The sequence below is a fragment of the Sinohyriopsis cumingii genome, unplaced genomic scaffold (genome assembly GCF_028554795.1).
Source record: "Sinohyriopsis cumingii isolate HCF-2022 unplaced genomic scaffold, ASM2855479v2 utg000160l, whole genome shotgun sequence".
NCBI classification, from domain to species: domain Eukaryota; kingdom Metazoa; phylum Mollusca; class Bivalvia; order Unionida; family Unionidae; genus Sinohyriopsis; species Sinohyriopsis cumingii.
Window position 1 is genome coordinate 7,349,210 of NW_028315873.1, and position 24,473 is coordinate 7,373,682.

At 39.4% G+C, this 24,473-nt stretch overlaps 2 protein-coding genes across 2 annotated transcripts; both read left to right on the forward strand.

Moving 5' to 3' along the window:
• The first annotated feature begins 6 nt into the window (after nt 1-6).
• Nucleotides 7-3,145, forward strand: LOC149774713 (uncharacterized). The gene is made up of 3 exons (XM_089944792.1): nt 7-1,235; nt 1,632-1,688; nt 2,974-3,145. Exons 1-3 carry the CDS (start codon nt 1,080-1,082, stop codon nt 3,067-3,069), a joined length of 309 nt encoding a protein of 102 aa, XP_089800918.1. The 5' UTR covers nt 7-1,079; the 3' UTR covers nt 3,070-3,145.
• On the forward strand, nt 254-634 carry LOC149774714 (KRAB domain-containing protein 2-like). The gene has a single exon (XM_089944983.1). It carries the CDS (start codon nt 254-256, stop codon nt 632-634), a length of 381 nt encoding a protein of 126 aa, XP_089801109.1.
• Nucleotides 3,146-24,473: the final 21,328 nt, after the last annotated feature.

Sequence of the window (24,473 nt, forward strand, 5' to 3'; positions counted from 1 at the left end):
TCTGTATATATCATGTACAAAGATAGTTCTTTTATCTCCTGTTCCATACCAAAATTATAGGAAATTCATACTTGTCAACATTCTTCCTAATCACTATGGATCATTATTTTTTATTTCATATTGTTGTAAAAAAAAATACAAACAAATGAAATATACATTTGCAATTTGGCAATTTATGAAAACAGCAGAAAAACATAGTTGATAAAAATCATTAATAATTTTACATTAATATTTGCAAGTTGACCTTGTCGACATGACGAGGAAGCCATCAGGTGGTTATAAGTATATACTCCACCTGATGGATCACTTCAGTACGTTCCACTTACTGGCACCACTGGTCCAGAAGACTCAAGCAGAGGTTTATCTCGCTTTGTCCCATATGTTTAGCATCATTGGAATATCAGCCATTCTGCATACAGACAATGGATCAGAGTTTGGAGCTCTTGATAGACTCCTGCAGAAGTGGCCAGGGTCAAGTGATATTGTTCATGGACGTCCCCGTCATCCTCAGTCTCAAGGATTGGTGGAGAGAGGGAATCGGGTACTGGAGGAGAAAATTGCAGCAATGGAGGCCACCCATCATGGTGATGGCCCAGCTCCCTGGCATATGTGGCTTCTTCTCATACAATGTTAGTTTCTGTTTAGGTTAAGTGATTCAGTTGACAGTTTGATTGCATGACATCAATGTCTAATATGTGCTGTATTTATCCACTGATAAGTTTATGCTTCATTTAACTACATCCTCCACATGTTATCAAAGAGCTCATGTTATAGGTACAATGTTGATTGACCATCAACAGCTTCAATTAGTAAAATGGTCATACCGAATAAAGCACATATCATATCCATTTCTGGCACTGATGTAACCAACCAAGTTAAATGTTAACAAGACACCATGAAGCAATGATGTGCACTTAAAACTGGTGTTCAAGACTGTAGCCTTTCTCTGCACATAATGTTGCCAGGTTGTACTTTTTTAAAGCCCATTTCAAAGAAAGTGTTCATATATGGTATTATCTTTCAAATGTCGGTAAACACTTTCAGATCAACCCAACACCATAGTGAGCAGGGTGATACAGATGACACCATATGAGGGTGTATTTGGGAAAAAACCACCATCCCCACCACCACTTGGACAGCCTGACAGAGTGATTGCCCAAGAAGAGGTGGATGTGGAAGAGTCACAAGAGGATAGCCAAGAATGTGACCCATTGCTTGACCACAGCTATGCTGGAGTAACAAAAACTTTATTATTAATATTATTATTATTCCCTTACTTAAAGAGTAATCATTTTTCTTTGTAAAGCCATTCTATCCAACTACTAAGTATTTGCTTGAAATGCTTGGTACAGCATTAATGATTTGGCACCAAAGTTTCACTTTAATTAGGGCGGGCCCAAGGAACTTTTTTCACTCTAGGCAAACTATGCAGAAAAAATATAACTTCCATCACATATATTTTTGGGAAGAAATATTTTTTAAACAAAAAGTATTCATAACATTCATTACTTACTTAAAACCATGAGCAGTATATCATATTCTTAAGCTGTTGGCAACTATAAAATGGCATCCATTAACTCATCTTGGCTGTTGTCAATGAGACATTTATGCTCTGTGTACTTTTTTGACAGACTACAAATGGACCAGAAGCAGAAGAAGAGAATGTCAGCCATGAAGCCCAAGTAGAGGTTAGATGCACGTTGTTGATCGTTAGTAATAGCGTTAACATTCACTGTTTTCAGCTTCTTTCTATCGAATGATATTGGAAAGGAATGTGGATATCATTCACATCTCCCCTGGTGTAATGATAGGTACAGCTAGAGAGTCTTAAGATTCCTGATTATTTAAAAAAACAAACACTGATGTACATGTTATCCTGCTCCTTTTTGAGACCAGTTTCTTATTATAAAGACATCAGATTTCATGAATGATATTAGATATTAATTATTTACGTACTTTTTGACAGACTGCCAGTGCACCAGAAGATGAGAATGAGAATGCCAGCCATGAAGCCCAAGTTGAGGTAAGATGCAGGTTGATCGTTGGTAAAAGCATTAAAAGTCAAACTGCTTACAGCATCTTTCTATCGAACTGTGTTGGAAAGGAATGGAGATATCATTCACACCTCCCCTGGTGTAATAATAGGTACAGCTAGAGAGTCATAAGATTCCTGATTATTTAAGAAACAAACACTGATGTACATGTTATCCTGCTCCTTTTTGAGACCAATTCCTTAGTATAAAGACACCAGATTTCATGAATGATATTAGATATTAATTATTTACGTAATTTTTGACAGCAGTTATTCAAAATTAAATAATCCCAGTTGTCCTGACTTTCTCCTTGTTTATATCACATCAGGAGAAAAATATTCAATTTTGAAATTTGGGCGAGAAGTGTTTTTCATAGAAACTATTTGAAACCTTAGTGGTTTGTATGTGTGTGGTGAAACACTTTCGCAGATAGGAAGAGATAGACCTTTTGGGCATTGTCAATTGATAAGATAACCCAAGTCCTCCGGACCTCACTAAAGGTCAAATGTGAAATGGGCATTGTCAATATTTGTTGTATATCTCCCATCTAGAGCATGTCCACCCATTTTAAAATATGCCAAAAGGTCGAAAAAAAATTCTTAATAGTCTTCCCTTTCGGGGTATTGGCGCAGCATTGCAGCTGCATTATGTTAGTATGTGTAAAGGAAGAAGAAATAAAGGGAGGGGTACAGGTAATCTGATGAAGGTATATCTATAAAATATGTTGTCCATTTGAGTTTTTTTTCCAGACTCTTTTATGGGCCTGTTCACTTCGCGTAGCGCCATGTGACATAGCCCCATAACGTCCTTGTCTGTATTTTCCTAATGGAGGACTCCTATGCTACTTATCCGTTATCATTACCTGACCACACGCTTTCATTGTGGTAACTATAAACTCTGTGATCTTGTATAATGTGTTTTTATTAAAATTTTCTTCAAGGTACTGATACACCTGATGGCAGCTGTTGAAGGAATCTCCTATCTTGAGGCCGAAGTTCTCATCCAAGACAGTTGTCAGCAGAAAATTTGTTCTTGATATGTGTATATCTTGCTTTTTTTTAAAGTTTATACAGCTGTAAATAATATCACAAATAAAATAATTAAAACAATAACCTAGTTGTTGTTTGAGAAAATGAATCCTACCTATTTTGATGTCAGTGATCCTCCGGTACCTCACACATAATACAACTAAATCAATAAAATTTAACCAACCATATATAAAATGGGAAACCCAATGCTTGCTAATAAACTAATAAACATAATGCTCCTCTTTCTTCCCTTCCCTTTTTTCGTTCTTTCTTTTCTTGATAAAATTTAGACGAACACAGGTCATTTCTGATTATTTTTAGAATTTAAAAGTATTATATACACAAGACACTCATAGCATACTGGCCATCCATCCATCTTTCCAGGACAAAATTCCAAAATGTTGCATGCAAGGTATCTCCTACCTTGAAATTAGTCTTTTCAGAACTAAAATTTAAAAAAAAAGTATGGTGGCATGATGCAACAACTTAGAATATACATCCAAGGCTGTGAAATATAAGCCTATGGGGCAACAGTAATAGTCTCTTGAGATGTTTAATATGTTCCAGATTTTAATTTTGTGCTACATCTCCACTTGATACATTTTCTACATTTAAATCCATTTTTCCAGTACTTAATTCGAAAATGTTGCATGCAAGCATCATGCAACAACTTGGAATAACTCCAATAAGTTCAATGGGACAACAATAGCAAGATCCTTAGACCTTTAATATGTTCCAAATATTCAGTTTCTGCAACAGTTCCGTTTAAGACTTTTCCTATATTTACCCTTTCCTATATTTACAATATAATTTTAAAAGATTATTTTTTTAAAAAATGGCATGTATGCATCACACAACATTCACTGAAGTAACCCCCATAACTGTGAAATACAAGCCTATGGGTCAATAGTAATAGATACTTTGGACATTTAATATCTTCCTACTATTAATGTTATGCAACTTCTCCCATCTAGGTATCTCCTACCTTGAAATTAGTCTTTTCAGAACTAAAATTTTAAAAAAAAAGTATGGTGGCATGATGCAACAACTTAGAAAAAATACTCTAGGCTGTGAAATATAACCCTATGGGGAACAGTAATAGTCTCTTGAGATGTTTAATATGTTCCAGATTTTAATTTTGTGCAACGTCTCCACTTGAGACGTGGGGCCCCGAGTGGCCGAGTGGTCTAAAGCGCTCTTCGTTACGGATCACTGCCATCTCACCTCTGTCTGCGTAAGTTCGAGTCTCGGATTCGGCTAATGTGGGTATGTGAGAGAGCTTGCCAGTAGCTTCTCCTGGGTCGGTGGTTCTTTCTGGGGTTTTCCCGAGTTCTTCCTCCACCATTAATACTGGCCGCCATGCATAGCCTATCGTGTGCTGAAAAATTGCGTTAAACCCTACAAAAACAACAACAACATTTGAGACATTTTCTACATTTAAATCCATCTTTCCAGGACAAAATTCCAAAATGTTGCATGCAAGCATCATGCAACAACTTGGAATAACTCCAATAAGTTCAGTGGGAAAATAATAAAAGTCCTTTGAGATGTTTAATATGTTTCAAGACCTTTCCTAGAGTTGCAATAGTATTTAAAAGGATTAATTTGTAAAAAATGGCAGAATACAGAAAGAAACAAAGAATACAAAATACATCTAAATTTAAATATATTATTATTTTATTAAAATATTTTTTCAGACATATATTTTAAGCACAAATATTTTTTGGAAACATATTTAACATATAAAAAAATGCCATGGAAACAAAAATCAGATTAAATAAATATAAAGATTTTAAACAGATATATAAATCATTGAAAACTAATATGAAATAATTAAATAGCAGACTAATGCTTAGAATTTGCGAAAGTAAAGACGCCGATTAATGTGGAATTCCAAGTTGTTGCACGCAATTTCTCGAGAAATGGCTATTACACGTTGAAGCCATCTACCGCGCAATTTCTCGAGAAAGAGCGCAACAATTAGAAATTCCAAGTTGTTGCGCGCAATTTCTCGAGAAATGGCGCATTCCAAGTTTGAGCCCAATTTATCCGCATTAAGTAGAAGGTACAAGAAAATGCAATTTTCAACTATTTGCAAATGGTGCAGTAGCTATCTGTTATAATTTACAGATGGCATAGGCGGTTCTACGTATCCTTTTTAAACTCTGAAAATGGTATTGGGATATAAGATATGTTTAGGTTCGAAAATTGAACTGATGAAGTATTACAGAATTTCAATATTATTTTAAAGCACTTTTGGTACGGTTGTCCTAGTGATTAAAACTATATCAATTATCATGATTTAATCGATAAAGAAATGGATCAGTCATTAAATAAAATTAATTTACTTGCTATGTACATTCCCATGAACTAACAAAAAATTAAAAAATTCTCTTTCTAAAAGTTGACTGTCTCGCTCACACTGACACACACACACACACACACACACACACACACACACACACACACACACACACACACACACACACACACAAACGTATTAGATTATGCATATAAAAGTTAGTCATGACTACTTAGGTGATATTTTTTTAAATTATTGCTCACACATGTTTCCGATATTTTATAACATCATTTAAAAGTGGTGGGAGATAAATTTCAATCGATCGTATATATCCAAAGAAAAACGAATAAGAAATTAGCAAAATACATATATCTGTAAGTAATTCCCAATAAAAATATATTTTGTTCAATGCCCCTGTCTCTTATACCTAATCTGTTTATACATGAGTATAATCAGATTGGCATTTGTAAATATGTGCAAGTGACATTCGTGCATCTATAGTTCCGTGTAAAAAGTTGTATACTGAAATAAACGTTCAAGAGAACCTCTTTCTATCTCTCACGTACCTTATCGGCTAAGGAATTTATGTTGATAATTTTCTCTAAGATATTTACATTTAAAAACTGACGATGTACACAAGACCTTTCCAAATAGATAATTATGATTCATGTTTAACAACAATTTGTACATAGTATGCCAGGACAAATAATACACAAAAATACATTTCGTCAATATAAAATGTAATCACACTGTGATATTTCTGTTTTAATTAAATGACCAATATATGGTTTCATCTGTACGTTTAATTGCATCATAACCAGCCATGCATCTTTTTGTAAAGTTGTATGACGTATATTTATGCAAACAGATATGGAGGCAGATAGATAGTTAAAGAGTTCATTTGATAGACATATACATGGCTTCGTTGATAGACAGACAAAGATGTACCGTGTCACCTACCGCATTTCCTTCCACAGCCCATCTAATTTAAACTCATTCTCGCTCCCAGAATCAAGAGACAAAACTAAGACGTTGAATACCCTATTCCTAGTTGGTGACTGATGCTGTGAATTCCACACGAAAATAAAACCTGCATATTCTCGTACGGTCCACCCTAAATCGCAAGAAATGATGCACATGTTTGGATTAAATTAATACCACTTGGTTTGGGATAAAACGCTTTTGTCTACATGAGTATGACTTACTTGTGACTTTCGATCACGTGAATTATTATCTTTCCAGTCGACGTTAAGTCGTAATTACAAGATAGCTAAGGCGTAATTACGAGATGCTAAGTCGTAATTACAATATAGTAAGTCGTAATTACGAGATCGCTAACTCATAATTACGAGAGAGTAAGTCGTAATTACGAGATAGTAAGGTGTAATTACGAGATAGCTTACTCGTAATTACGAGATAGCAAGTCGTAATTACGAGATAGCTAACTCGTAATTACGAGATAGTATGTCGTAATTACGAGATAAAAAATTGATTTCAACGTGGCACTAACCGGTTTCCGTAGTTAACACATACACGGATTAGAGTAAATTACAACGACATGGACAGTTAACACATCATACAGGGATTAGGGTAAATTACAAGGACTCTGACAGTTAACACATCATACAGGGATTAGGGTAAATTACAACGACAGGGACAGTTAACATATCATAAAGGTATAAGGATAAATTACAACGACTCTGAAAGATACCACATCATACAGAGATTAGATTAAATTACAACGACTCTGACAGTCAACACATCATACAGAGATTAGGGTAAATTACAACGACATGGACAGTTAACATCACAAAAGGATTAGGGTAAATTACAAAGACACGGACAGTTAACACATCATACAGGGATTTGGGTAAATTACAACGACACGGAGAGTTAACATAGAGGGAATATGGTAAATTACAACGAGTCTGACATTTAACACATCATACACGAATTAGGGTAAATTACAACGACTCTGACAGTCAACACATCATACTCGGATTAGGGTAAATTAAAACGACTCTGACAGTTGACACATCATACACGGATTAGGATAAATTACAATGACTCTGACAGTTAGCACATTATACAGGGATTTGGGTAAATTACAACGCCTCGGACAATTAAAACATCATACAGGGATTTGGATAAATTACAACGACTCTGACAGTTAACACGTCACACAGGGATTATGGTAAATTACAATGACTGTGACAGTTAACACATCATACAGGGATTAGGGTAAATTACAACGACAGGGACAGTTAACATATCATAAAGGTATAAGGATAAATTACAACGACTCTGAAAGATACCACATCATACAGAGATTAGATTAAATTACAACGACTCTGACAGTCAACACATCATACAGAGATTAGGGTAAATTACAACGACATGGACAGTTAACATCATAAAAGGATTAGGGTAAATTACAAAGACACGGACAGTTAACACATCATACACGGATTAGGGTAAATTACAACGACACGGACAGTTAACATCATACAGGGATTAATGTAAATTGCAATGACTGACAGTTGACACGTCATACTAGGTTTAGCGTAAATTACAACGACTCTGACAGTCAACACATCATACAAGGATTAGGGTAAATTACAACGACTCTGACATTTGACACATCATACAGGGATTAGGGTAAGTTACAACGACTCTGACAGATAACAGATCATATAAAAAAACGTTTAAAAGACCTATGTTTCATATATAGGTGTCGCTATAAAATCCTTCTATTTATATAAAGCATAGTGGTTACCTTGTGCCCGGCAATATGTCTATTCCTAATACTAGTTGATTTCAAAATAGACATTCATGAGTTTCCTAGAAAGGATCAGTTTGGTTTAAAGCTTGAGTGATGTTGTTAACAATGATAACCACAATCAATCAGCATAATATAAACCTAATTTGCAATTCGAAAACACCACACAACCTACAGTTAATTCTTGATTGCTGATAAAAATGTAGGACTGTGTTCCTATCAGAAAATAATTGTACGCATAAGAAATAAATTTCAAAATACAATAAAACTCATATAATCTGTGTTATGTGATTAATACGTACTGCGATTAGGGCAACGTATGGTACAAATGTGATCTCAAATGAGTAATGATTTAATAGTGAATTTATGAAACTAGTTCAATAATTACGAGATTTTGCGAGCCTTGGCGAACAAAAGCTGGACATTATTCAACGAGTTTCATAAACTTTATACTAAATCATTACCCATTTCAAATTCTTTTATGACAGTTTATATTTCAGTAGAAATTATTTAGATAGAACGAAGAACGAAACATTTTTCATTCATTCTGACAGACGTTGCACCTTTCATTTGTTGTACTTAAAAATAGTCCCAAACAAAGTTGAACTAGTATTAGCGTTTTAAAATATAATATACTTATCTTACAATCTATTCGTCATAGAGCAAGCGTGCTTCCGGCTAGAAAGAACATTTTACACAGACGAAATCATTTTTCACCACAGAATGTCAAATGCGCGTGATGTCACATTGTTTGATAAAGTACCGGTTAGAATGCAGTAGACGGTCCAAGTTTACGCAGCCTAACATATCACCCGTATTTGTACTTGTTTTGTTATTGTTTTTGTCTCGTGGTTTTAGCCATTTATAATGTTGTCACAAGATAACCGGGTGGAATTTCGGATTTACAACAGAACACTTTTGCTGGTGATACAAATACAATGAATAATAACGACCGACTTGAATGAGCAATTAAGTATAAATAATATGTGCGTGTATATGATTAAAATATTGGATCAATTAACATACAACGCACGGACTTAATAATGAAAGTACATATAAATGACCTTGCACAGTACAATGACAATGGGTGAACCATTCACAGTGATTGCACAACAGCATGTAATGAAATGTAGTATTTTACTCATATAGTATAATGTATTCTCTCAAATAGTGAAATTATGTAAACAAAAGGGACTGATGTACAAGCTATCGGTAGAGCCCCAAAAACACACTGAGTTTTACAAACCCGAAACATTAACCCACGGCTAAAAGATTACATGTATCCGTCACCAGCACATTCGGCTAACAGTCACACTGGCCTATCAAGCCGTCAATATTGCAGGTTGGTCAGTCAAGCAGTCAGCACCCACCAATCTCGGTCAGCAACGCCCGATCACCTGCTACTCGACCAGCAGCATGTACATGTATTTAATAAATAAAAGGATTTATACAATTTCGTGACAAATGTCATAATATATTATACATGGCATAACATACCCCTGTATGGGGAAATTAGCCATATTGAAGCAGACGAGAACGTTTTTACACAATTCCTTTTCGCGAGTAGCCTCGAAACATGGCGGTCAAATATGTTCATTGAAAACAAAATATTCTATTAGGCAGGTTTATACAAGTTAGCTCACGATTGCAGCCAATTAATAAAGAGAATACTCTGCAAAATATCATGGGCTTATTTGGACCAATCAAAATCACATAAAGTGATATTTTAACGTTTGGTAATATCAAAAATATAAAACTGCAAATGCTAGAGGAAAAATATACTTACAATAATTCCAAAAAGAAATGAAGTCAGTAAAAATTGTTTGCAACGGTTCTGATTCAAGACACTTAACTATTTACATTTGGATGTGTATTTGTTAGTGCTAGCAGTATAGTTGATGGTTGATGTATTCGGTTTAAATTCTAGTAGATTTAGCTTCTGTCTGCATAATTAGGGCACAATAAACGATGTCACTAGACTAACTACACAGACAATAAGTATCACTTGCATGATATGCTAAAAATTAATGTACAGATCTTACACTTTATAATAACGGGGTGAACCTCTTTCTGTTATTCTACTAGTCCTATTTATAATTGTAATGATACGTGTATTAGCAATATTAATAAAATATTATACATTGTTGCAATATTATATTAATGAAAATAACTTTTTTGTTCTCTCATAAATTAATAGATTCTTGTCAATTATATCACGCATCGTGATAATAACAAGTTAGTAGTACCCATGATTTCGTTAGTGAAAGCTTAAGCGTGTAGTATTATTATTCATATTTAACAATGTTTTCAACTTTTACCTCATATTTGTGACAATCTGTTAGCATCGTTCACCATTCCATCTAACGATGTCAACAGTCAGTAGAAAGTGATTCAGTAATGAAGTCCTTAGCGTGACGACCAAAGGTTAAGGTTAGCATTCTTTATTTTGTTTGTGTATGTGGTTGAAAAGTTCAAAACATTGTCAAATATGTATTCATGATTTCTTGTTGTCCTTATATATTCTAATTTGTTTCCTTTGTTTCACAACCGAAATTTAATTTTCCAATGCAAGGATCTAAATGATATTATCGATATTTAAACTTTTTCAACTCCCTTTCTTAATTCTTATTTTAGATATGAGATATATAGCAATATACCAGCCACCTGGTATTGTATAACAATGCCAGATTACCATGCATAAGTGGTTTATATAAATCCTCTCTCTCTCTCTCTCTCTACACACACACACACGCACACACACACACACACACACACACATACGTGTATACATATACTTCTGAGGACCTTGACATATGACTACTTTTCGAGGACCATAAGAAGGAATGAAAGTATATGTGAGAAATTTGAAAGTAAGCTTAACTGTAAGCCGGGCAGTATCTGTGTCACTTCATTTTTGCCGTATGCTTCTTGAAACATTATGGGGACTACTCTTACTTTGCTATCATTCTGAGGACGTCATTGTGAGAACTAATTGCACACAATCAAAGTCTACCGTCAACCTGAGAACTTGATTTTTTTTATTGCGCCTGTCCTGCAAAAACATAGGAAGATATTTATTTCAAAGCTTAGGATCTAATTTATCTGCAATTAAAATTATATACAGACAGATTCACGAGCTTAAATGTTCAAATCTTATTAAAATATAAGTTTAAGTTATTTTGCCAAAAACAAATCCCCAGGCACTGTTTAGCAACTTTGTAACCTTTCTTATTGACACACTAAAAAATTACCATCCAGTTGGTAAATGTGAAATAGCATTATAGCGAAAAAAATGCATCAAGTCTAGATAGGGCAAAATAAAGACTTAAGAATATAAAACATATATAAATTGTCAATTCATCTATTAAAATAAAATATGTTAGTAGTGAAAGGGGTGAGATTAGCGACAATGGGAATTAGCATTTAAAACACCCCCTGGGTAAGATTAGCGACAATGGAAATTTAACATTAACCACCCTGGGTAAGATTAGCGACAATGAAAATTTAACATGGGCAAAAAACCCTGGGTAAGATTAGCGACAATGGAATTTAACATTGGAGAAAGGAAAAAAAAGGAAATATTGATTTTAGCGACAAAGGCATTCGAACAATGGAAAAAAATATCGATTCTAGGGACAAAGGCAATTGAACATGGGGAATAGAGTTTGGGTCTGTCTAGGGACAAGGGGAATTGAACATGGGAATAGAGTTTGGGTTTGTCTAGGGACAAAGGGGAATTGAACATGATAGAAAAAAAAACTACTTTAGGGACAAGGGGAATTGAACATGGGATTTTAAAAAAAAAAAAAATAAAAAAAGGGGTAGGCAATCGAAAGGCTATCTCTTTTCGAGAAATGTGGGTGGCCCTGAAAAGGGCCTTTGGGTTTATGTTAATATTAATATTAACATAGATGGCATCTGTCACATCTTCTTCTTCTTCTTCTTAAACTCCTTCTAACTGCCGGTCCATACACAAGTACCCTCTTGAGACAAAATTCAGTCAGTCCGCATCCAATCCGAAGAGAGCAGTCTGTGACGTCATGTGGTCTATATAGATTCGCTAGCGCCTGTGTGCTGTCAATCTATGCGACAGTGATTCAACATGACGGAAACTCAGAAAACGATCCATTGGGGTGCACCAGCAGTGGAGACCGCCCAAGGGAACCCGGACTTACTTTCAGAAGAGGTACATTGGGATTTTGTGGATTTTCCTACCTCGCAAGAATTTGTTCCGGAACCTTCGTCTCATTCTTCATTACCGCAAGTGGAGAATTTTAGACAGAGACAGAAAGAAGAATTGGAGAAATTTATGCAACGACAAAAGGAAGCGGAACAAGCTTTTCTCCTACAGCAACAGCAACAGCAAGAAGAAGAGGTAAGAAAAAAACAACAGCAAGAAGAAGTAGCAGCAAAGAAACAAGAGGGTGAAAATCAAACGGCTACTGTACTGTTGGACATTTTAGCGGAGTTAAGAAGTCTGAAACAAATGTATCAGACTTCTTTATCACGACCGAAGAGAATACGACCTTCCCGAGCTAAACACGCCAACCCTGTGATTAAGCCTATCGTACCACCCTTAGTGATTTCAACCCAATCATCATCATCACAAGTAGGCCTCGGCCGTGGCAAAGGCTTAAGGCAGTTAAAGTTGATTGCTTAAACTCACCCCTACACCAAAAAAGGCCCTTTTCAGGGCCACCCACTTCTCTCGAAAAGAGATAGCCTTTCAATTTGCCAATAACTCAAAAATCAACAAAAAAACCCATTTTACCCTTATAGTACATGTCTGTGTATGAGTGCGTGAGTGTACCTTCTTATTTTAAAATCAAAACTCAAAGACACTTACCTTATATAATTAATGTATTCTTTACTCCATAGTTACAATCCAATTCACAATTCACAACAGAACACTTTATAAATTACATTCACTTCTTCTGTTTCTTTTTTTACTCTCTCTTTTGTTTCAATTTCTTCACCGTCACAGTCTTTTCCTCCTCTTCCTCCTCACTTTCTTCCCTTCTTCTTTTCTTCTCCTGTTTCTTTTTCTTCACCTGGCTGCTTTCTTCCTCTGAAGAATCTCTCTCTTCTTCTGAAGAATCCTTCTTTTCTTCCGACTCCTCTTGTTTCTTTTTTGGGCAATCTGGAGACCAATATCCTTTTTCTTGACAATAATAACAGGTATCTTGACTTTTGTCTTTTCTAGCCCCTGTTTTTGTTCTTTTTTGACGGTCTGGACACTCTGAAGACCAATGCCCTTTCTTCTGACAGATATAGCAAGTATCTTGACTTTTATCTCGAAAGGAAGGAGAGTAGTCCGTCGGCTGGTCTGAAGAGAATTTTCTAATGACCCCTCGCAAAGCTCTGATGAAACGTTCCGTCTGGGTAGTCTCTTCCATCGTTGTGCTCGGTTTGAGAGTGAAATGAATAGTGAAAGGACAAGACAAGCACCCTTTTTATATACGCTGGTTTGCCATGACTATAAATTAGTCTATGGTGTTTAAACTTGAGTCATTTGACGTTTTGCACTCAAGATGAAACGATCCTATTCATTCGAGAAGAAAGAAGAAGAAGAAAATAAGAGGCACAAACGTGATCTATCGCCTCGTACCAGAGCTGAAGTCTTGGCACAAATTCATGCCAGTGATTTTGAAGAGGACATGAGTGAACCAGAATCCGAACCCTCTAAACAAACTTCACCACCCTTAATCAACCTTGAAAAGTACTATTCCATTCGAGAGACGGAAAAGCGCTCCTCTAGAAAATTTAGAACCACGGCTTACACCTACACAGTGAAGTTTAAAGATTTCAAGTCCGACGTACCATTGGAGAAAGCAGAAGGGTTTATCACCGAGATGTGGGATTCTTTGCTCACCGCACTCAAGCGACAATGTCAACCCAAAGAAGACGATCGCTTGACACTATCCATAGATCACGACAGCTTGAAATCCCCTGTTTGGATCGAGTTTAGCAGACCCGCAGAACTAACCCCTTCCAAAGTCATCTACAAGATTCAACACGTACAACAATCTAATGACCAGTTTGACATCACCGATGGTAAAGCCACACTGAAAATGGCCCACGTCTCTCCTCCGCAAGGGACCGGACAACGCAATAAGGTGGAAAGACCAATGCCACCTGTTTTCTGTACCAAGCCGACGAAGAGAAATGAGAAGAAATTAAATACTTGGACGTGTGTTCGCTGTATCCTTACGTGTGCAAATATTGTCACTTTCCTGCAGGGCACCCACAATTGTTCACGGAACACATCGACCTGAAAAACATTCGACAATACGAAGGCTTGATCAAGTGTAAAGTTTTGCATCCCACGAACCTATACCATCCCGTCTTACCTCACCATTGTCAAGGCAAACTGATGTTTCCATTGTGCCGTACTTGTGCCGAAACGTGCAACCAAGACCAACCTTGTGAGCACACCTAGGAAGAACGGGCCTTGACGGGAACCTGGGTCAGCGTAGAATTGTTCAAAGCTCTGGACATGGGATACCAACTGTTAGAAGTATACGAAATTTGCCACTTTCCCAAGACACAACAATACCACAAGGGTGACCCCAGTCAGAAAGGCATTTTCGCCGACTACGTGGATGCCTTTTTGAAACTGAAGCAAGAAGCCAGCGGCTATCCTTCCTGGTGTCACACTTCCGAAGACGAAAAGATATTCAAAGAGAAATACTATGAACAAGAAGACATCTCTTTAGACCACATCGAGAAAAACGAAGGCAGGCGGTCGTTTGCCAAAGTGATGTTAAATTGCTTGTGGGGTAAAATGGCTCAACGACCGTGTTTACCCAAGACGGAATATTTGACAGAACCTTCCCGCTACTTTCAGATGATTCACGATAAAACCAAATACATGAAACACGTAGACGTCGTTCGCGAGGATTTGATCTTGGTCAATTACGAAGAAGTTCTGGACTTTGTACAAGACGACCCCTTTGGAAATGTCATCATTGCGGCTTACGTGACAGCTCCTGCTCGCTTAAAATTGTACGAAGCTTTAGAACTGTTAGGGGAACGTGTCCTGTACTTTGACACGGACAGTTGTATTTACATCCATCACCCGAGTCACCAGCACCCTGACATCGAAGGAGACCGTTTAGGAGCCTGGACAGACGAACATACCGACGACAAGATTCTAAGTTTCGTCAGTGGTGGTCCCAAAAATTACGGCTACGAATACCGGGACCCACAAGGAGAATTGCACACAACGTGTAAAGTGAAAGGATTGACTCTGAATTATCGTACCAGTCGTGTGGTCAACTTTGGGGTATTGAAAGAAGCCTTGCAATCGGGAGAGGATGCAAACTTTAAAGTGACCAGCTATCAACCGAACAAAATTGTACGTTTACCCACTCACCACATCGTTAGTCGACCCTTGGAAAAAGTCTATCAAATCGTGTACCAGAAGCGAGTGCGACTTCCCAATCATTTCACCTTACCGTATGGACACGTCGGTATTGGTCTGTATATAAAAAGGAACCCTAGGCAAGATCGATAGTTCATTGTGACTACCAAGACCGAGCGAACAAGATGAATACTTTCAGAGAAACACAAAACAAGTTTAGACAGGCACAATTCAAGTGTGGGGCTTCTGAAGTGGAATGCGATTGTGAGCCTTGCGACTTTTCAACCTGTGTTAGTTACAGTGCCAGAAGAACCCGTCACCCAGGACGGGACTGTCGTGGACAGGCCTGAAACACCCTTTCGGGAGGACACTTGTGTGACCTTATCCCCTACTATAGAACTGGTTAGAACATTGCCCAAAACATGTTGTACAGACACTTGTGTTTATTCCACGTTAATGGTTATGATGTGCCTTTTATACTTATACTTAAGCCTTTGGCTTTTATGTATTTTTGTCTTTCGTATTCATGTTTGAAACATTCAATAAACGTGTTCTGAAAAAAAGTATATAAACTCTTGTCTTGTTTGTTTTCGTGTCACAAGTGACATTTCTCACACTATGGCTACCTCTGCTGTCTCTGCTCCCTCTTCCTCTAGTGTCAAAGTCATCGACGAACACTTAGATCGTGCCAGTTGGGAGGCTTTGTATCTTCGCCATCCCTTTAACATGCTCATTGCTGGACCTAGCGGTTCAGGCAAAACCGAATTCGTCAAACGTTTGATCGAACATAAACATCATTTGATCGATCGGCCGCCTCAACGGATCGTGTGGTGTTACAAAGAGTGGCAATCGGCGTACAGCCTCTTGCGAGAAAGTCAAGGCGATTCCATCGTGTTTGTGGAAGGCATTCCTAAAGAAGACGACGGCATCGTCTCTGACTCCCGTCTAACCCATTTGGTCATTTTTGACGACATGTTAGGAGAAGACGAAGAAGAAATTAAACTGTGGTTCACGCGCAAAGGGCATCACCGTAATGCCAGTGTCGTTTACATCACCCAAAATTTGTTTCAACAAAGTAAAGCCCATCGCACCATCAGTCTCAATGCGCATTACGTGGTCTTGTTTAAAAGCCCTCGAGATAAATCGCAAGTGCAAGTCTTAGCCAAACAGTTAGGAACGCCTTGGCTGACTCAGGCGTACGACGATGCCACTCAAACGCCACACGCCTATTTACTCGTCGATTTGAAACCTACGACCCCCGAGGATTTGCGATTTCGTACCCACTTGTTTCACCACTGGTGCCAAGACGGAGGGCCTGTCCTGTACACGTCTCCGTCCTCGACTTAATTTCATTCCACAAAAAATCTATAAAAACCTCAGACCCTTTTTCGTCTGTCTCAGACAACGTCAACATGACGTCCCTTCAGTCGCATCTTCCCATCAAATTGATTCGTGCCTTGTATGGCATCAGTCGAGAAATAAATCCACAAATACGAGCTCGTGTCTTAGAAGCTAGTCTCAAAGAAGTCTTACGATGGTTCACGGTGACGGCACGTCAATTACTCCAAGGAATCATTCAGATTCCTCATCAAACCAAACGCTTTTTCGATCGAAACAAAGTCGCTTTGGTCCAACTGGCCGATCCCCGCATCGACACTCAAACCAAAAAACAAATCATTTTGAAACCTGGAGGGAGCGGTACTCTAGGAGGGGTCATCATTCGCTCACTCTTAGGATGGGATCCTAATGCCCCCAAACTTCTCCCCAAGAAAAAAATCCAACGAAGCCCCAAGAAGAAAAAGACCAGGTCCCCAAGAAGAACTTCTCCAGTGGCGGGACCCTCCTCTTACAAGACACCACCCCAGAAAAAGAAAAGAAGCCCCTAGAAAAAGAAACAGAGAAAAAGTCCCCAGAAAAAGAAAAGTCCACAGAAGAAAACTAGTCGCAAGAGAGGCACTTCGGCCAGGACGCAACCTTACACTCGCAAACCACGACCTGCCACGGCAGTGACTGCGTCTCCGGCATCCTCACGTTCATCCACTTCTCCGTTGATGACACCAAGAACTGAAGAATACTTGGAGACGTTGATCACACCAAGAACTTCTCCGTTGATGACCCCAAAAATTACTTCCCCAGTGGCAGGACCATCCAATTTAGTGGCAGTGGCTGCTGCTCACAAAGTACCTTCTCCCAAAATCAAAGTTCAAGAGAGATCGGGCATGTTACAAAGTTTACTGGATTTGTCCAAGCAAGAACTGGCTCGATTTAGTCCGTTACGTACCCCTGCACGACGTGTCATGCCTGTCCTCAAATTGATACGACGTAAAGACAATCAGTGGCGACGCGTTCCAGTATAAAAAAGGTGTGTGACCAAGTAGGGTATCAGTGTTTTTTTGGTGCTCCTGAAGACTCAAAGATGTCACCCTCCAGAAAACCCCAAGGAAAGAAAAGGAAAGGACTACCACCACGTTTAGTCAAACATGGGGACATGTTATCTGTCCTGTCCAAAGCTTCTCCACCTCTACGAAAAAAACTCATTCAATCGGCCTCCAAAGAGGTCATCGATACCGTGTGCGAATGTTGTTTGAACGTCTTGAAAAGCACGATCCCTTTGTCCAAACACCAGAAACAATGCTTAAGCAAACATCGTCACGTTCGTCGCCAAATGGTTCAAAAGAAAATTCCGATTCGTCAAAAAAAGAAGATGTTGGTCCAACGTGGAGGCATTTTACCTTTCTTATTAGGCCCCTTACTGAAAGGAGTCTTGGGAACCATGTTGGGAGGACTGGTGGGAGCAAGATAAAAAGGCCCTCGGAAGTCCCAAGATTTCAGAATCGACCCCTGACAACCCCATAGAAGGACGAAAACTAGCTTTAGTGCCTTACAAACGATGGATGGAATACCATCGGTGGCAAGAACAACGCACCCCGCATTTAGCTCCCAATCCCCATTTGAGCGAGATGTCCCAGTTACAACACGAATTGCAGTCCTTGATGGATCGCCAAGATTTGTCCGAAACAGAAAAATCGCAAAAGTACGGTCAACTCTTGCAACGACTGCAACTCTTTCACCAGAAAGCTTTAGACGAAACAGCTCTACCAACTCTGAAAGATTTTAAGACCTTGATGAAAAGTCCAGCACCATCACCAGTACCAGTACCAGTACCAGTACCACCACTACCAGTGACCAAGACAGAAAAAGTAGAAGAAGAAGAAGAAGAAGGGTTTCAAACTCCACCAGAAAAAGTACGCAAGTTAACAACACCACCTACCTCCAGAATTGGATGGATTAAAAAGATGATGGCCACCCCTTCTTCATCACAAGAGAAAAAGAAAGTGAAGACAGAAGTGAAGACAGAAGTGAAACAAGAACCGATATCCCCCGCTCAGACATCCTCCTCCTCAACACCTATTGCCGGTCGCACACGCAAAGCATTGCAATCCAAGAAAATACCCCAAGAGAAAAAGAGTAGCATCCTCCAAGAGTGGGTGTCTTATTAACACACCAACCAACACAAAAAATGGAAAAAGTCTTAGCTAGCATTTACTACGATCCCTCGCATCCTGCAGGTTACGCAGGAGTTCAAAAATTGTATCGTGCTGCCAAAACGCGACTGAAAAGTCTCCGTTTACCTCAAGTGCAACGATGGTTACAAGAACAAGCTACCTACACTTTACACAAACCCATTCGACGCAAGTTTGCCAGAAGTCGCACCCGAGTGGAAGGCATCGATCATCAATGGCAAGCCGACTTAGCCGATGTCTCTCATTTGGCCAGCTATAATCGTGGGTACAAATATTTGTTTGGTGTCATCGACGTCTTTTCCAAATTTGCCTGGGTCGTGCCCTTGACTTCCAAATCGAGCAGCGAGTTAGTGCGAGCCCTGCAACGAGTGTTGAAACAAAGTGGCCGTCACCCTCTTCGATGGCAAACGGACAAAAGCACCGAATTTCTGAACCAAGCTTTCCAAAAAGAATTAAAGAAACGTGACATTCATTTTTTTACCACCGAGAATCCCGAAACCAAAGCATCGAAGCATTGGACGTGCCCCGCAAGACGTGACTCCCGAGAACGAAGTGTTGGTGTTTGAGCGCCTGTTTGGTACGTCCCCGACGAGGGCTGTCCCCAAGAAAAGTGGAGAGTTGGCCGTAGGAGATTGGGTGCGCATTGGCAAAACCAAACGCACTTTCGACAAAGGTTACTTACCTAACTGGACCACCGAATTGTTTCGTGTCATTGGACGAGTGCATGGCCGTCATCCTGCCGTCTATAAATTGGAAGACATGAACGGAGAAGTGCTCAAAGGAACGTTTTGTTTGCCCGACTTACAACGTGTCACCAAAAAAGAAGACGACGTGTACGACATCGAAAGCATTCTCGAACGCAGAACCCGTAAAGTGGGCAAACGACGTGTCAAAGAAGTCAAAGTACGTTGGAAAGGATATCCACCCAGTTTTGATTCTTGGATCGACGCTTCGCAAGTCATCGACTATAAAAAGAAGTGACCATCATGCCCTTTCACACAGACGCAGCTACGTCGACCACTCCTTCACCTAGTTCTTCTGTGCAAGATTTATAAAAACAACCCTTGTGGGTGTGGTGCGGAGAACGTGTGTCTAAAACGCAAATCGTCTTTTTCTGCCAAATCTTCGTGGTGTATTGTGTCATCGGGGCAGCCATTGCCAATTTGAGTTTGCAACAAGGAGATAAACAATTGTGGACCATTTTATTGAGCAGTTGCATCGGTTACCTGCTTCCCAATCCCTCCCTGAAATTCTCTTCCAACGGGAACCACGGGAACCTTGTGTCCAGTACCAGTGCCAGTCACCAACCCAACCACAACCAGAACCCCATTTTGAGTGGAGACACGCCTCTGACGTCCAGTAACCCCTTGGACAGCCACAGAACTCTGGAATTATGAGTCACCAAAACCAATTTTACTTAACCTTACCCAGTGACAGTTCCATGGAGGTGTTTCCCGACAACACGTTGTGCTGTTTCACGGCCAAATTACCTCAGGCCATCCCCTTAGATCACGAAGCCCATTGGGAAGTGGCTTTGGTAGAAATGATTCACCCAACACAAATCAAAAACATCACTGAAACTCAAAACACTTTTGACGTCGAAATTCTGGACCCAACAGTGCAGCAAACCATGACGACCACTTCTCAACATAAATCACTTCCCAAGACCCCAATACTCAACAGTGACACTTCTCCTCCTTTTTACGTTTATCACTTTAAAATTAACTCAGCCCATTATTTTAGTGGTCAAGATATGGTGGAGGCCATCGCTGACAAATTCTATACAGCATTTGACAAAGTTCTGAGCAAACTAAATAAACGTGTCACCATGGAGTACCACAAGCTGTCTCACCGTCTACTCATCAGATTTGAAAGTGAGGAAAAAAGTATACGTATTAAATTTTGCCCTGAACTGTATGACATTTTCGGTGGAATCCTCAATATGGTCACGGATAAGCAGACCAAAAAGATTCACATAGCAGACATTGACAACAACGGGCATTTTGTGAGGTATTTTCGTTTCCCGGTAGAACTGAACCAGGGACTGAATTTGATCTTCGTGTACTCCGATGTGGTGGAGTACAACGTGGTGGGACACACCTCCGTGCCGTTACTGCGTGTCATTCCTTTCAAAGTAAATTCTGCCACGGCCACTGACGAGGAAGGTGGAAACACTTATCACGTCCACCGCGAATTTGTTCATCCTCACTATTTGCCTGTCAGCAAGTCGTATTTGGACACGGTCAACATTGCTATAAAAGGAGATTTGGGACAAAATATTCCATTCACCAAAGGAAAAGTCACGGTGAAACTCCATTTTCGAAAACGGTTCTCTCACGACTCGTAAGTCATGTATCCAGTGTACCGAGGGGTTGCTCGACAGCGAGGACACGGTTTAGGAGACATGTTAAAATCGGCCTTTCGTTCGGTGGCCCCAGTGTTGAAACCGATGGTGACACGCGGATTGCACGCCTTGAAAGATGCGACACTGACGCAAGGCAAAGAATTTCTCCAAAATGTCATCATCGACAAACAAAACCCTAGAGAAGCCTTCATGAGGGCAGGCAAAAATGTCTTGCTGCAAACGGGCAAAGACATTTTAGGCCAACGAGAAACACCTATAAATGCCCTGCACGCTACCGAGTCAGGCATTCAGCAAGGACAAGGCAGAAAGAGACGACGAAGAAAACACCCTTTCACTAGACTTCAAGCGAGAAAGGCCAAGAAAAGAAGAACCGTTCGAGACTTAGACGTTTTCGATTATTGAGAAAAGAGACAAAAAAAATGATGCACCGAGAATCTTGCGCTTGTTCCAAGACGGAACTGGATCTGTTTGCCATGCCCCCCACGATGATGACCATGCAAGAATCCCAGTGGGTGGAATTTCACCCCGTCTCCTCACTGACCGATTCCGCTCCCATCGAGTTTGAAATCAAAGGACAGCCCGAAGATTACATCGATCTGAATAGCAGTTACTTGTACCTGAAAGTCAAAATTCTAGATAAGACTGGAGGTGCTATAGACGATGAAGCAGTAGCTCCCGTCAACAATTTCATGCATTCCTTGTTCAGTGGAGTGGACTTGTACTTGAATAACAAACTGGTCAGTAGCAGCATGGATATTTACCCTTATCGTGCCTACCTGGAAAATCTCTTGACGTAGATGCCAAGAACACTCATCTCAATGCCTGTGTGGTATGGGAAGCTGACGAACCTACCAAGTTTGAAATATTGGAAACTGATGAAAAGAAAGACAACAATGATGGATTTGTAGAACGAAGAAAGAGAATCACGGGAGCCGACACAAGTTTAGAACTGATGGATCGTTTGCATTTGGACATGTGGTTGCAAGAAAAGTATTTGCTGAACGGGGTGGATGTCCGCCTGAGACTGAATCGTAGCAGTACCGCTTTCCATTTGATGGCTGATAGTGACGGTTACAAAACCAAAATCCTAGAAGCCAGACTCTACGTACGCCGTGTGGAAGTGTTACCTAAAGTGGGAAACGACATCAGTCAGACGTTCTGACTGCCAAGTATCCCATACGACGCGTGGAAGTGAAAACCTTCACCATTCCCAAGGGACAGCGATCCATGATCGAAGATCATCTGTTCCAAGGACAGTTACCCCAACGTTTGATCGTTGGTATCGTCATGAATACAGCCTTCAACGGAGCTGCCGAAAAAAATCCTTTCTACTTTCAACACTTTGGCGTGTCCAAAATCGAAGTCCGTCGCGATGGCAAGACCTTGTGTACCCGACCTTTCGAACCTGACTTTAAAAAGAAGAATTACTTGAGATCGTACTTGTCCCTGTACGAAGCCACCGGACAGTTAGGAACCAATACCAGTCACGGTATTACGTACGAGGATTATGCAGGAGGCTACGCTTTGTGGGCTTTCGATTTCACTCCAGACCAAGGCAGCGACGAGGGACATTTCCACCCTATAAAATCCGGCCAGATTCGTGTGGAAATTCAGTTTAAAGACCGAGACCCTGATGAAACGGTGAACGTCATCCTGTATGCAGAATTCGATAATACCATAGAAATCAACAGTTTGAGAGAAGTCATCCTAGATTACTAGAAACCATGGAAGACTGTTATCCCTCTTTACCTAGTGGAGAAACTTTTAGTGTTGCATTGTTGTTAAAAAATGTTAGAGTTGTTGTTTAGTGTTAAGTGATTTTTGAATAAAAAATGTTGTGTTTTGAAAAAATTGTTTGATTTTATATTGTTGGATTATTGTTAAAAAATGTTAGAGTTGTTGTTTAGTGTTAAGTGATTTTTGAATAAAAAATGTTGTGTTTTGAAAAAAATGCCTTTGTCTTTTGTTTAGCTATAAGAATGTTGGATTGATGCTCTTTCATTTCTTACTATCCCTCTCATGACACTCACTAAACGTTGCGACTCAAAAACCGTGTGGGGGATGTTTTCCTTCACGTCCGCGCTTTGACTTTAAGAACCGGGTTATTTCCAGTCTAACCATCCATTGTCGACTCATCCTCCTAAGAAGATGTGCTCCAAACTAGCTAAACTCAACGAAGCCTACGTGAATTTGCATAGGGTCAGACACAGTCTGATACCGAAGCCAGAAGAAATAGAGAATGTGAGAATGTTAAAAATCACTGAAGACCTGATAGAAGAGCTCTTCAGAGAAGAAATGAACAGGGAAAAATAAGAATGGACAGAGAAGTACAGACTTCAGAGACAGCAGCAACAACAACAACAAGAGCAGCAGCAGCAATCTGAAGCTGACAGAGGCTTTGTCGATTGTCGTATCGACACCAAAGAGTTCTTCTTCTCTTTCCGAAGAAGCAGACCTATCGCCAGAAAGTCTATCCTCAGAGGACATCGCATTCTTAGAAACTAAAAAGAATGCCATAGCAAAACAAAAAAAAAAAAAAACAGCCCTTTTCAGGGCTACCCAATACTCTAGAAAAGAAATAACAATCGATTTGCCAATGTGTGTAGGTAGAGTAGTGTGAAAATAAACACTAACTCTTTTTTAAAAAAATGTGAGGGTATGTGTTTGTGTGCTTGTGTTTGTAAGTGGTTAAGTAAGTTGGTATGGATAGCAGATTAAAATGATGTCTTTTCTTTTTGGTGTTTGAGGTGTAAATTTGGGGTTAGATTGGATTGCTTTGCGTATGTGGATAGTCTATTGAAGTGATTTATAAAAAATTTTAAAACAGTGATGGGTAGCATAAAAAAGTGAGTGAGTGTTTCTTTTAGGTCCGCGCGTTGTTGATTTTTTTTTGGTTATGATCTAGGTAAGATGAATTTTATGTTTTTAGGGGGATGTTTTCCTTCACGTCCGCGCTTTCAGTATAAATTGAAACTCGTTCGGCAGTCCAGCTACCCTTGTTGATTGATCAACACCAAAAATGAACACGAGACTGGAGAAACTGTTGGAACTTCATGTGCATCTGGAATATGCCAGGCGC